At 45.3% G+C, this 15,390-nt stretch overlaps 1 protein-coding gene across 5 annotated transcripts in view; it reads right to left on the bottom strand.

The window, feature by feature from the left end:
- Positions 1–15,390, bottom strand: part of Atg7 (autophagy related 7) — a gene marked incomplete at its 5' end in the record, with an annotated part of 217,478 nt that overhangs the window by 80,755 nt on the left and 121,333 nt on the right. For all 5 annotated transcript variants that reach the window (NR_166516.1, NM_001253718.2, NM_028835.5 and 2 more), the window contains 1 exon segment: positions 2,771–2,893. Coding sequence is in view for 4 of the 5 variants with exons in the window: in NM_001253718.2 (NP_001240647.1) it covers positions 2,771–2,893 (123 nt within the window).

Here is a 15,390-nt window from a genome sequence, read left to right as displayed (position 1 = left end):
AAATCTTAAAAACAAAAACAAAAACCAACAAGACAAAACAAAGCCTAAAGGGCTAAAGGGAATGGTGGTTGTCTTCCTAAAAGGCTTTTTTACATCCTGACTCTCTGAGTCTTGGAACTGACCGCATACATATGACTAAACATTTCTGATGGCCCCTCAGCTCCTTGTCAATACCTTTGCTTCTCACAGTGGACATGAGCCCATGAGCATAACCGTCTCATTGATCCCTACCCTAATAACCAGCATGGTACAAGCAGCAGACTTTCAGACATGGGTAGTAATTTTTAAATCACACACATAATCATGCATGCATACACATGGTTCTGAGCTTCAGCACCACAAAAGATTAAATCTTTCTATAGACAACATATATGATGAAATAATACATATTACTTTGATGATTCTTTGCAAACACCAAGCCCAAGAAAACAGTTCATCCAAAAGGGAAGGGATTACCATTTTCATGAGGTTGTGTTTAAAAAATACACATGTTCAGATTTTCATACTGAGCACCAAAAATAAGTATAAAAATCAAAATACTATATTTATATAAATAGATTTTTTTGGCTTTGTTTTGTATTTGAGATAAGGTTTCAGGTAGTATAGGTTGGCCTTGAATTCACTATAAGCAGAGAGTGACCTTGAACTCCTGATCTTCCTACCCTGAAGAACTGAGGCTTGGGCTTCCACATGCTAGGAAAGTGCTCTACTAGTAAGCTGTATCCCCAGGAATTCTCAGACCTACACATTCATTCTCTCTCACACAAGTTCTTTTCACTGTCCTGAGTGGGACAATGATTTTTGCTATTATCAGGTCCCCTGGTGAGGACACTATTTTTGCTTTTCGTTTAAAGCTTCTATTTAGAGCTTTGGCAAGTCAAGGGTTACATATCCAAACTCCCAGGAGGACTGTCAACTGCAAAACATGAAATAAACCCAGAACATGGCTGAAGGATGAAGAAACAGCAGCTGTATCTGTCTCCAGGAGAGGAAACGGGAGCCACGTGACAGGCATGACTGTGTTTCTATAGACTTTCCTGATGCGGTGCTGGCACTGGACCCAGCTGGGCCCTTTCATGCTTGAAAGTACTCTACCACCGAGCTGCATCCTCAGCGCGTCACACGTGTTATGCAGGAAAGCCTGTGTCAAATGCATCATTTGTGTGGCTCCCTCTAGTCAAGAAGCATGCACCTGTAGTTGCCAGATTCCATTTTTCAAAGAAGTTGAAAATTTCAGACTTTAATGTAAAAATCATAATTTTAAAATTCTGGCTTTCTTCGAAATTTAACACAGGGCAAGCTTCAAAACACCACAGCTGTAAGCCACATCTGGGTCATAGGCTGGCTGACTTGTTATCTTTCACCTCCAATGTTATGGGACATTTAAGACCCCAGAGCTAACTTAGTGAAGAACTTAAAATAAATAACAAGCAAGCAAACTAACAAGAAACCCACTCAGGCTTGCAGATGAGGCTCTACTTTCCTGCCCACAGCCTACTGGTACCAAGGCTCGCTGGAACCTCTTTTTCTCTGGGTCTCTGGGCCAACTGGGCTACTAAAACAGAGTAACTCAATGTGATCAAAGGTTGAGCCACTACCCTGACATCTTGTTTGCGTCTCTAGGGTGAGATCAGAGGAATTCTCTGCTCTTCTGGGTGACTTGGAAAATCCCTTTCCCCATCTCGTCAGTGATGTCACAGCTGCAAAGACCTGCAGGTTCTGTCTCATGCACTTTCAGGCAATGGCAGCTGCCATTAGCATACCCTGAAACCCGCCTGGGGCCCCAGTCTCAGCCCTAGGGCACAGCTTTGTCTCTCAATGAGGGACTCTCTCTGCAGGGGTTTTAAGTACCAGACATCAGTGAAAGATCACATCTGTTTAATGACCCTGCATCGAGCAAGTTAGAGATAAATCACTTTCAGTTCTAAGCAAGTGCTAGAGGACAGCCTTGTTTCCTGGGTGTGCCTGAAAATCACCCAAACCTGCTCACAAGTCCAAGCAGCCCTGTTCTGGTTTTTCCAAAGGTTTCTTCACTCAGAGCTCATCACATCCCTCCAAATAGCAGCCCTTATTCCACTGGCTGGCCAGGACTGGTCCAGCTCAGCCACTTCCTGACTACTTGGGGCCTCCTATGCAGTGTAGAGACATAACTCCTGGGATGATTATAAATGATCAAGACTTGTGTTTCTGTAGCCATGTCTGAGATTGAACCAGGTGTTCAGAATAGGGGTGGCAGGGGCTTCCCTGCACAGCCATGGCAGTGCCTTGAGGGTTCAATTCACCTCGTGACCCCCTTCAGGGGAAAGCAAGTTCACTGTGAGAACCTGATTTCACTCTCAGCCTATGGCTGTCCCTCATTCAGGGTGGGGACCTGCACAGCTCCCAAGCCAGACAGGGACATTTCACAGCAGACCAATGTTGGCACCTAAGATTGACTAGACTGTCAACAAGTCATCCATGCTTTCTCTGATGACACAGCCCAGAGTTCAGGATCCTCCCTAACAGATGTGTCTGACAGAGCCCTTATAAGGAAACTGTTTACCAACAGCTGGACTCAAGCATACCCTCCAGAAACACAAGGAATGCTAGGAAATCAGCGGCCAGACTTGCTCTGCCCTCTTGGTGCTTTGGGCAGACACTTTAGCATACCAGGGTGCTCCCTGCTCTCAGGAAGAAGAAGTCAAAGTCAATCTCTCTATTTTCTTTCACAAAGGCAAGAGTCAGGCAGGTTCTGTCCTCAGTCCTCAGGACAGAAGCGAAGTGCTCTTACCTCAGCAGCTTGGGTCTCTTGATGGAGCAGGGTAAGACCGGTCAAGTCTTCTAAGAAGGAATGTGAGGAGTTAAAAACCTTCGCTAGGAAGGTGAATCCTTCTCGCTCGTACTGATCAAGAACCTGCAAAACATTGGGACTTTTAGAAAGGGGAATGCACTATGGTGGTAGATATGCTTTCAAAGGTTCTGATTTCTAACAAGCACTTGCTAAACACAGGGCAATGGCTCAGCAGGCAAAGGTGCCAACCACCAAGCCTGATGACCCAAGTCAGATCCCCAGGGCCCACAGAGTAGAAGTAACTGACACCCACAAGTTGTCCTCTGACCTCCATATGCACTCCTTGGCACAAGCACACATGCACACTTGCTCATACACACCACACACAACTAACTATATGTAAATGAATGAATGTGATAGAACATTTAAAAAAGAAAATAAAGCAGTGTAAAACGCTATTTGACAGGCTGGAGAGTCCGGTGACTAAGGGCAGCTGCTCTTGCAGAGGACCTGGGTTCAGCTTCTAGTACTAACCATCAGGTGGCTCAAAACTGGCTCTAACTCTAGCTTCAGGCCACCTGATGCCTCTGTACTCACATAAAGACATGACAGATGGCCACACACATATAAACACACATTGTCATTCTCTCTCTCTTAAAAACATCTGTAGGAAAGGATATAGGAGGAGTGAGTATTTACTCTTTACATCTGCTTGGGAGAGTCATGACATCTGTGTAGATGCCAACTTTCCTGATAAAGTAAGTTTCATGCAAATTCAGTGAATGTTCTACAAGACGCAAGCTACGGGGCCCAAGACTCACTTGTTACAAAATAAGTAACAGATGAGGAAAGATCCCAGGAAAAATGGAAAGTAGTCAAGGGAGTGGGCAGGACAAAATGGTCTGTTAGAAATCTGACATCCCAGCTAGCAAGAACGCACGGTAAAACGTAGCTGTTAGAAATGGAACTGCAAATGTCAACAGGAGTGCCACACACAAGGGCAATCAACACAAGAATATGCTCAACATCCTGTGATCAAGACCCACCAAAGGGGTTATAAAGTCAGGATCTGGGACACTTGGGACTCCCATACAGTATCAGAGGAGACCATGTAGAAGCCGACGACTTATGTGCCCTTAGATATATGAACAAAGATGTGCACAGAAGCATCAGCAGGCAGAAGTAAGTGACTATTCAGAATGGATGGCGAAATGAATGGAAGATTATATGGCAACAGGAATTAAAAATATACATGTCAAATATTACAGAAGGAGGACCCTGTACTCAGGTCACAATTACCTTTATACAAAGTTAAAAATAAAAACAGGTGAAATTAATCTAGGGTTTTTTAATTCAAGATTGAGGTGGCCTATGGAGAGACTGTACCTGGAAGAGGAATGCTCGGGGTGGCCCACAATGCTAACAATGTCTGGGCTCTAGGTCCATGACTACCTGTTGTGAGAGTCCATCTGAACAGTCAATGTGGACAGGATTCTCATAAGCATGCTAGCCTTCACATAAAAGGCCAGAGATGACAGGCCAGTTGCCTTGACAGAGAAGAAAAGCTCTCAAAGCAAAACATATGACTGTCATACCCAGTGATCACAGCAGCTGTCAACTGAAGCGCAGGCAGTGAGATGCAGGGTCTAGAAAGTTCTAGAACCCAGAAGAGACAGGCAGAGGAGCGTGAAAAAGACAGCAGATTGAGGGCTCGCCCAGGAGTCAGTGGACACGTGAACAGACAGCTGAGACGCAGTAACTCAAGAAGTAGAATTTTAAAAATTCTCCTTTTGGAAAAGCATAAATACCACAATTCAGCAATTTCACTTGTGAAAGTTTCCAGGCAGCTGTCTGTAGCATGAACACAGATGTAAGATTGCTCACTAAACCACTGTAGCAAAGAACCTTGAAAACAGATATCTGACAGGGGACTGTGCAGCCATATTATGCCACACTTACAATCAGTGGCATATCCTGTAAGTCATTATAAAACATACATGGCTCTGAACAACTGGTACAAATTGACTTCCAAGATATAGCAATATATTAAACAAAGCCAATATCCAGACTGTGTATATAGTGGTGTGTTTAAAGGATAGAGGGAGGATAGAAAAGGGGGAAACCAGGCTCCTTCAATGGTCTCAGTGTTCTGCATCTGAAAATCTCAAAATAGGCTGAGTGCTGGTATGGTGCCACTAGCAGAACTGTCCACATGGTCTCCTGTGGCTAGCCACAGGTCAGATTCAAGCATACTACAGATACTGCATAAAGCTGCCCTCAGACCATGAGTATAACCTGCTTAAGAAGTGCAGGTGGGCTTAGTGTTCAGGGCCAGCTCCCCTGCCCCAGGTAGTATGGAAGTTAAGAAGAGGCAGAGATGTATGGGAAAGTCAGGGTCTGGGGCTGGAGGAGGAAGGTGGGCAGGGGAGGTATCTCAGCAGTGCTGGGTCACTGAGCTAAGTGCTTGCTCAGGACAGGCTGGCTTAGGGAAAAGGTGAGTGAGGCTACATCTGTGGGTTCCCTAGCTGGATAAAAATAGGAGATACTTAAGAGCTGACAGCGGGCTGGCAAGATGGCTCAGTGGTTAAGAGTACTGACTGTTCTGAGAGTCCTGAGTTCAAATCCTAGCAACCACATGGTAGCTCACAACCACCCGTAATGAGATCTGATGCCCCCTTCTGGTACCCTCTTCTGGTGTGTCAGAAGACAGCTAAAGTGTACTTATGCATAATAATAAATAAATCTTTGGGCTGGAGCAAGCAGGGACTGAGCGAGCAGAGTTGACCTCGAGCGGGACAGACTAGAGCAAGCAGAGGTCCTAGACATTCAATTCCCAACAACTACATGAAGGCTTACAACCATCTGTACAGGTATAGTGTACTCACAAACATAAAATAAATAAATAAATCTTATCTTAAAAAAAAAAAAAGAGCTGACATCATCAAGAAGGGGCTGAGAAAGGTGGGCATGGTGGTACACACCTTTAATCCCAGAGGCAGAGGGTTGGGGGATCTCCATATACTCAAGGCTAGCCTGGTGTACACTGCCAGTTCCAGGCTAGCCAGGGCTACATAGTAGATTCTGTCTCAAACCAAACTAAACCAAACCAAACCAAACCAAACCAGGGGGCCGAGAAGAGCCCAAGCAGGGAGAAAAGGATCCACAGGCTACAGGTCACCTTGGGAGACCTGGAGAGCTGAACAGCCTGACTCAGCCACAGTCGTTAGCTTGACAGCCCAATGCATGGGTTTCAGAAATCACTTAAGAGCTGGGCTATGGTGGCTTATGCCTTTAATCCTAGCCACTCTAATCTCTGAGCTTGAAGCCAGCCCTGGTCTACAGTACGAGCAATTGCTGTCTCATAAATAAATAAATAAATAAATATCAACAAAAAAAATAGAAAGCATTTAATAAATATGGATTCCCTCACCCTCAATGAGATTCCTCACAAATCAGACCGGTGTCTCAGAGGAATAAGCATTCAAATTAAACAGAGGGCTTCCACATCTGACCTATTTGGTGACGACTTAGTGCAAGTGGACCTCTTGTTGGATCTTTGTTGAACTCTTGGACTTTAAGCCCTTGTTTCTAAAGATCACTGTGTAACCCTTCAAACCTGTGAGCGGAGGAAGGACAGCAAGGACAAACGAAGGACAGACAGCCTGTAACCAGGGTGGACAGTTTAATTCTGAGGCTTTAACAGTGCTGGCTAGAAAATATGTGGAAAAACTTAATCCTCTTGGGGTGTGTGGAATCACGAAGGGACCTCCAGTGCTGCAAGTTAAACTGCTGAACCCAAGCAGCTCGTGAAAGGTATTAGGCCTTTCTCCTCTTAGAAGGGGCTTAGTCTTCTTAGAGGATGGAATGTAGCTACAACTATAAAAGCAAACAAACAAGAAGAGCTTCGAAGGAAGGGAGGAAGATAAAGTGCATCTAACAGTAACCTCCAACCTACACAAGGCACAGCACGACCCTTGAGCTAACAAGGGTGCTGAGCAGCAAAGCCCTAAGACTGCAAGTTTCCCACAGGTTGGGAAGATTCCCCTAAATAAAGCAGTGGTGCATATCATCTGCTTCTGCTCACCCCACCCACTTCTGCTCACACCCTTGTCCACCCTAGCCCAATCTGCCATAAAGGTGCTCACTTAAAGGTCAGAGGACAACCTGTGGGAGTCAGTTTTCTCCTTCCATCATTTGGGTCCTGGATATTGAACTCAGGTTGCTAGGCTTGGTGGCCAGGACCTTTACTCCCGAGCCAACTCGCTGGCTCCATGTTCACTCTGTGATACCTGTCCTTTCCTGATATGAGCCTTTGCTTAACCATTTTGCACAGTAGGTTTTTGTTATTTATGACATATATGGAAACACATCTCTGGACTAAGATGGTAGAATGTCTTTGTAGAAACAATGCCAGTAGTATCATATCTCCATCTGAGACTGTGCTAACTCTTGCTCTCTGCTCCATCAAATCCATAGTCTACAGCTAAGCACTGAAGCCCACCAAAGCCTTTCAGTTCAGGGCTACTCTGGAGAAGGCTTTCATAGGGATTCTGATCTCATAACGATAAGAAGTAATGTTTTTCTTTAAAAAATATTTTATTACATTTATTTAGAGTCATGTGCAGGTATGTTTGCCAAAACACAGAGAAAAGCCTGTGGAAGTCAGTTTTCTCTTTCCACCATGTGGGGTGGGGTCCAGGAACCTAACTCATGTCATCAGGCTTGACAGCAAGCACCATTCCCCAACTGAGCTGGCTCAATGTAATAGCTTTCATCTATGAAAAGCAAATGGATTATTTTTCCTTCTTTCCTTCCTTCCTTCCTCCCTTCCTTCCTTTCCTCTTTCCTTCCTTCTTTCCTTCTTCCTTCCTCCTTTCCTTCTTCCTTTTCCTTCCTTCCTTTTTCCCTTCCTTCCTCTTTTCCCTTCCTTCCTCTCTTTCCTTCCTTCTTTTTTCCCTTCTTCCCTTCCTTCTATGCATGTGAGTTTGCATGAATTTATGTGCACCACATGAGCCAGGTGTGCACAGAGGCCAGAGGGAATTGGATCCCTGACACTGTTGTTACTGTAGTTGTGAGTGGCTTAATGTGCTTTATGGGAATCAGTGCAGGGTCCTCAGCAAAAACACTACACACACTTAACCACTGAGCCGTCTCTCCAGCCCCTTGTCTATTATTCTTCAACAAGGGCCGCACAAAACATACACCCCAGTCTAACCAGCAGCTTATATATTTTTAATGGGGATGTAAGTGCAATTTCTGGAAAGCTCTTGTTAAAAGTCACTTTTGTCTAGGCATTGTGCTTCCCTGCGCATGATGATTCAGAACTACACACGGCACCTACCTCCTACACACAGCACCTACCTCCTACACATGACACCTACCTCTGCAACATTTACTTAGTTGAGGTCACAAAGCAAAAATCTGTTTCCTACATTGAAGTCTCAGGCAGACTAAGCAGAATTTTGAAGAAAATAGCCAGTCAGAGGGAACCTGCACCAGGCGGGAATACCTGCACTGTAACAGACAGAGGGAGCCCTGGAAGCCTCAGAGGAAAGACAGGGAAGCCTTCCAGGAGGAAGAAGGCCCCAGGCTTTTGTGAGTTCTACAGCCTAGAGCTCAACTAGTTCTCAGAGTGAACATCAGAGAAAACCCACTCTGCTTCCAGCAGGTGAGTTACAGAGCTACACTTTTAACACAGGCAGGGCAGAGAGTGGATCCTAACAGAGCCTGCCAAGAGAAATACCCGTCCACCCTGCCCACGGCTCACAGCAGGAGAAAAGAGACACAGTCCCAAGGCTCAGGGACTAGAGGGTGTCCCCCTTCTCCTTCCTCTGCCTGCCCCTGTTTCAGTAAGGCCCACTTACATTTTTCTTTACGGGGCATCATTTCTAGCTATGAAAACACAAGGAAAGCTAAATAAAGGCAAAAACAGTTTGAACAGAGTAACCAGCCCCAGTAAGCACACTGGGATTAGCAGACCAAAAGCTGAAGCAGCTTGAGTCAACACGATGAGAACATAGGTGGAAAACAATATGGAGTAGGGCGGGCACCTAGCAAGACACAACAAAGGCTTTCAAATTTTTATTTTAAATTACATGTATGTGTCTCTGTGGATATGTGCACATGAGCACAGGTGCCTTTGGAGGTCAGAGAGGGCACCAGACCCCTCCTACTCCCAGCTGGCCTTAGAGGTGGTGTGAGCCTCTTGCCTTGGGTGCTGGGGACTGAACTCAGCCATGCTCTTGACTGCTGAGCCACCTCTAGCCCCACATTTGGCACTGTGGGTTACAGGGACTGAGTCCAGGCTGTCAGGTTTGCCCGCCTAATGCTTCTACCCACTGAGCCACCTCTCTGCCCAATTCTTCTGATTCTTTATCTGTTCAGAATAACAATGTACATGATCATGGCTACTTATGCGTGTGTCACCCACACATATGTACACATGTGTAACAGAAATGAGTGGCAGCAGTGACACAAGGCCAGGAAGGAGGGATTAGGACACTGTGTTAGCATAAGGTGTCTGTCCCCCGTGACTGGCACAGCACTGCAGATCAGCAGCTGTAAGGTATATTTAGCTCTAGGGCAATGTAGTGGTTTGAATGAGAATGACCCCCCATAGGCTCAAGTGTTGGAATGTTTCATCCCCAGTTAGAGGAGCTATTTGGGCAGAATTAGGAGATGTTGTCTTGCTGGAGTAGGCATGGCCTTGTTGGAGGAAGTGTGTCACTGGAGGTGAGCTTTGAGATTTCAAAAGCTCATGCCAGGTCTAGTTTTATGATCTCACTGCCTGGAACTTGCTGATTAGATGTGAGCTCTCAGCTACTTCTTCAGCAGTGTGCCTTCGACCTGGCTGCTGCCACAGTCCCTGCCATGATCACCATGGACCAACCTTCTGAGACTGTAAGCAAGCCCCTAATTTAGTGCTTTTGGCTGAGTTGCCTTAGTCGTAGTGTCTCCTCACAGCAATAAAATAGTAACTAATATAGGCAGATATTAGAAAAGATAAAAATATAACATATATGCTGAGAAAGGAAAAAAACTGCAACAGGCTGGTACCAGCTCTAGTTGGTCCATACACGTTTCTGAGAAGACTTCAAAACAAGTAAAGTTGCCAAGTAAAATGAGCGGCTCAACAATGCACAGCTCATAAGTCTCCAAGCAGGCATGGCTCTTGCTTTTTTGGTTTTGATTTTACCCTGTTACTAATAGAATTCAGGACCTCAAACATGTGAGACAAATTCTCTATCATCTCTGAGTTCTATTGCCAGCATTGTAATATCTGCCCCTCCCTCCCTCCCTCCCTCCCTCCCTCCCTCCCTCCCTCCCTCCCTCCCTCCCTCCCTCCCTCCGTGTGTGTGTGTGTGTGTGTGTGTGTGTGTGTGTGTGTGTATACATGTAAAGGTGCTTATGAAGGTAGGATTTGGAGGTGTGTATGTGTGTGTGTGTACACATATTCAGGTGCATATGAAGGTAGGATGTGGAGGGATATGTGTGTGTGTGTGTACCTGTGAGCAGGTGCTTATGAAGGTAGAATATGAAGGGATCTGTATGTGTGTGTGTGCCTGTGTGCAGTGCTTATGAAGGTAGGATATAAAGGTGTGTGTGTGTATACACATGTGTACAGGTGCATATGAAGATAGGATGTGGAGGTGCATACCCATAGTCCCAGCTGAAGAATGAAGATCAATTAAGTCCAGGAGTTCTAGGCTGTGGTATACATGACAATCAGTTGTCTGCACCAAGTTATTATTAATATGGTGACTTTCTGGGGGTAGAGAACAACAGGGGTTGCCTAAGGAGGGGTGTAATGACACAGGTCAGAAAAAGGAGCATGTTTGGTGCACATGGGGACTCACAGCCAACACTGGCTGGCTTTCCTTGACCACTCTCCATCTTTCTCTTCTCACTGAAACTGAAACCCACCGACGGAGGGAGGCTGGCTAGCCTATGAGCTGTTGGGATACTTTAGTCCCTGTTCCCAAGCAAGATGGGGGTTCAGGCATGTACCCTCATACTCAGCTTTTTATGTGAGCGTTGGGGACTCAAACACAGATCTTCCTCTTGTCAGCAGTCACTTTATTGACTTAATTATTTTCCTAGTCCCACCAAAATATCTGAGTCTAGGGATAACTAGGAGGAAAGTTAATAGGACAGCAGAGGAGGTAAAACCACTGTTAGCACTAGAGAAGTCAACCATGCTCTATCAGCATGAAGAGATGCAGTAGGCAGGAAGCTAGCAAGGACACATCTGATTTCAAACTGCTAACTACCATTGGCAGTTTATAACTGATATCCTGTAACTGATCACAGCCACAGAATGCACCTTCTTCCCAGCTACGAATACTTACTGCTTTGAAGTGGATCCCTGCTTGTTCCCAGCCCATGGGGGCTGCTCATAAACTGCCTGTGATCCTAGCTCCAGGAACCTGATGCTCTCTGTTTAAATAACTGCATGCACACAGCACCCTCCCCCACTTATATATAGGCATGATTGAAAATAAAAATAAAATCCCTTTTAAAAAGAAGTTACACAAGGCCTCTCTCAGAGCACAACAGAAAGCTGAGAGTAATAAAAACTGCTGAACGCAAAACCCCTGAGATGGAGAAGCAGATCGATGTGACACAAGGGTCAAAGACAAGATGCCAAGAGAAATTAAAACTATTTTGAACTAAGTGCAAAAACAGCCAGTGCACGTGAAGACCCACAGTGTAAACAGTGCTTAGGAAGAAACACAGAGCGGAAGGAAGGACGTGCTCTTCCCAGTGAAGAGGAAAGAACATGGCCAGTCCCCATAGACTACACGCAAGGGAACCCTAAAAAGGAGAGATCCAAAGTACGCTTAAAACAGTAGTTCTCAACCTACATCAGATATCCTGCATATCACACATTTACATTACAATTCATAACTAGCAAAATTATATTTATGAAGTAGCAATGAGTAAGCTTATGGCTGGGGTCATCACAACATGAGGAACTATATTAAAGGGTCTCAACATTTAGGAAGGTTGGGAGCTACTGGCTTAAAAGAAATTAAATCCTGACTTGGCTTCTTTCTACAAAAAAACAATTGAGTTATTAATTAAGATCCTTCCTCCCCTGAAAAGCAACAGGCCCAGAACTGTCAGACCTTTAACAATACACTAACCAGGTGTGGTGGCACGTGCCTGTAACCCCGGGACCTGGAAGGCAGAAGCAGGAGGACTATTTGAAGCTTGAAGCAAGCCTGGTCTCATAGAAATTCCAGACTAGCAAGGACCACACAGTGAGACCCTGTCTCAATAGCTGAAGAAGTAAATAAAAGCAGCCAGTTTCAAAGCTGGTTTAACAGCCAAGTATTTAAGGTCCACTGCTGTGGCAAGAGGCTAAAAAAAAAGTACACGATCACATCAGTAGTTTTATAAAAATATTTGGCAAAGTCAAAAACCCATTTATGACAAAAACTCTTACAAAACGAGAAAAAGAAAGTTTCTTCAATGTAATTTCTACAAATAGTCTCCCAGTATTCCTCCCCATTACCTCCTTGCCTCCTTCTGTTCCTTCCTTTTAAGCAGATATGATGCTGATACATGCCTGGGCTAGCCTCAGTCTTCTCAGCCTGGTACTACAGTGTGCCCCAGTGTCTCAGGTAAGTCTGATGAGGCAAATGGAAGAGCTAAATAAATGGCGGGCACTCCAGGCCTGCGAATGGGAAGATGAGCTGCACCAAATGCTGGCTCTCCCAGCATAATCTACGGAACTGACGGGATCCCAGGAAACCCCAGCAGGTGTCAACGATAGGAGTCCAGGGACTTTATAGGGAAGCAAAAGGATGCAGAAGAGCCAACGCTGCATGAAAGGAGAAGAACTGTCGGGGACTGCCATAAGCCAAGGTTAAGATCTACTGTACAATGGCAGTCATAAAGACAGTGGGGTTGGCCAAAGAACACAACTGGACCCGTGGGACGGAACAGAGGACTCAGAAACAGACCCATAAGAATGTGGTCACCTGACAGAGGAGTAAAGGGGATACAGTGAAACAGTCCAAATTGACACTGGGACAGGTGGACAGCCACACATAAAAACCCTGAACACCATCAGCTCAAAATGGGTCACAGGACTGCATGTAGAATGCAGACTTAGAAAGCTAGCAGAGGTAATGGGAAAACCCAGTCTTGGCGCCAAAGGTAAGATCTGTGGGAGGAGGAACTGGAGAGCTGATTTCTGTTAAAGTGAAAATTTTCAGCCAAGAGAAAACAGGTATCATGAAGAGAGTAGAAGTCATGCCACCGGTGGGGAGAAGATGCCAAAGGCACATGAGGAAGGGCTGCTACCAAACAGACAGACGGAGAAGCAAACAAACAAACAAACAAACAAACAAACAAACAAACAAACAAAGCTTCAAGCCCATGTGTAAGATTATAAATCATGAGGTCTAAAAATGGCCTAAAGACCTCAACACACAGCTAACTGAAGAAGATTCCTGAAAGTAAGTAAGTAGGATCCTTCACACGGCCTGCTACCAGAGGATCCCAAGCTACAACAGTCGTGGGCCATCACTGCACACTTGTCAGGATAGCTGACAGACTAAGCATTCGGACTGGCAGAAACGTCACTCACTGCTGGCATAGACCCATGGTCCTTTGGAAGGTGTTAGAGGTTTCTTATAAAACCAAGGCTACTCTTTCATCTGACCCAGTAGAGCCTAGAAGACACGGCCACACTAAAGCTAATGCACGGATGTGAACAGAAATAACTTGTTTCTCTCCAAACTGCTCTTCAGTAGGTAAACGAGCGGCACAAAACAGTGGGATAAGTAACCAATGCATCCAGACAAGGACTGATCCTCAGCATGGAAAGAGTATGAGCCATTAGGCCCTCAAGAGACACAGCAGATTACAAGTGTCTGATGCAGAGATTATACAGCAGAAAAATGTGCATAAGCAAGACAAGGGGTATGTGCTGTATCCACAAGGGGTATGTGCTATATCCACAAGGGGTATGTGCTGTATCCACAAGGGGTATGTGCTGTATCCACAAGGGGTATGTGCTGTATCCACAAGGGGTATGTGCTGTATCCACAAGGGGTATGTGCTATATCTACAATGTGATGCTCTAGAAAAGGCAGAACTATGGAGCCTTAAGATTGCTGGGGCAGGGGTTCATGAAGCAGATGTGCTCAACTATACTTACTGTACACGAATATACTATACTCATGAAAAAATATATTTTAAAAGGTCATTGGTCAGGGAAGTGGTTATACTGTTTGGCAATGTACCTTTATATATATTTGCCCAAAACATATAAAATGTATAGAATTAAAAGTGAACCTTGATATAAACTATAGGTTTTAAATGATAAGTATCAATGTGGGGTCATGAGCTGGGATGATCAGACTAGGGGCTGCAATAGTGAGGAAGCTGTATTCATGTGGGGCATAAGTGGAATATTTCTGGATTCCTCTCTTAATTTTGCTATGAATCTAAAACTGCTAAAGAAATAAAACAGGCCCTTCCGCTCGACTCGTGACTCGAGCCCCGGGCTACCTTGCCAGCAGAGTCTTGCCCAACACCCGCAAGGGTCCACACAGGACTCCCCACGGGACCCTAAGACCTCTGGTGAGTGGATCACAGTGCCTGCCCCAATCCAATCGCGGAACTCGAGACTGCGGTACATAGGGAAGCAGGCTACCCGGGCCTGATCTGGGGCACAAGTCCCTTCCGCTCGACTCGAGACTCGAGCCCCGGGCTACCTTGCCAGCTGAGTCGCCTGACACCCGCAAGGGCCCACACAGGATTCCACACGTGATCCTAAGACCTCTAGTGAGTGGAACACAACTTCTGCCAGGAGTCTGGTTCGAACACCAGATATCTGGGTACCTGCCTTGCAAGAAGAGAGCTTGCCTGCAGAGAATACTCTGCCCACTGAAACTAAGGAGAGTGCTACCCTCCAGGTCTGCTCATAGAGGCTAACAGAGTCACCTGAAGAACAAGCTCTTAACAGTGACAACTAAAACAGCTATCTTCAGAGATTACCAGATGGCGAAAGGCAAACGTAAGAATCCTACTAACAGAAATCAAGACCACTCACCATCATCAGAACGCAGCACTCCCACCCCACCTAGTCCTGGGCACCCCAACACAACCGAAAATCTAGACCCAGATTTAAAAACATTTCTCATGATGATGATAGAGGACATCAAGAAGGACTTTCATAAGTCACTTAAAGATTTACAGGAGAGCACTGCTAAAGAGTTACAGGCTCTTAAAGAAAAGCAGGAAAACACAGCCAAACAGGTGATGGAAATGAACAAAACCATACTAGAACTAAAAGGGGAAGTAGACACAATAAAGAAAACCCAAAGCGAGGCAACGCTGGAGATAGAAACCCTAGGAAAGAGATCTGGAACCATAGATGCGAGCATCAGCAACAGAATACAAGAAATGGAAGAGAGAATCTCAGGTGCAGAAGATTCCATAGAGAACATCGACACAACAGTCAAAGAAAATACAAAATGCAAAAGGATCCTAACTCAAAACATCCAGGTAATCCAGGACACAATGAGAAGACCAAACCTACGGATAATAGGAATTGATGAGAATGAAGATTTTCAACTTAAAGGGCCAGCTAATATCTTCAACAA

Source organism: Mus musculus, chromosome 6, assembly GCF_000001635.26.
Source record: "Mus musculus strain C57BL/6J chromosome 6, GRCm38.p6 C57BL/6J".
Lineage (NCBI taxonomy): Eukaryota > Metazoa > Chordata > Mammalia > Rodentia > Muridae > Mus > Mus musculus.
Note: the sequence above shows the minus strand (reverse complement) of the source record. Positions and strands in the feature narration are given on the sequence as shown.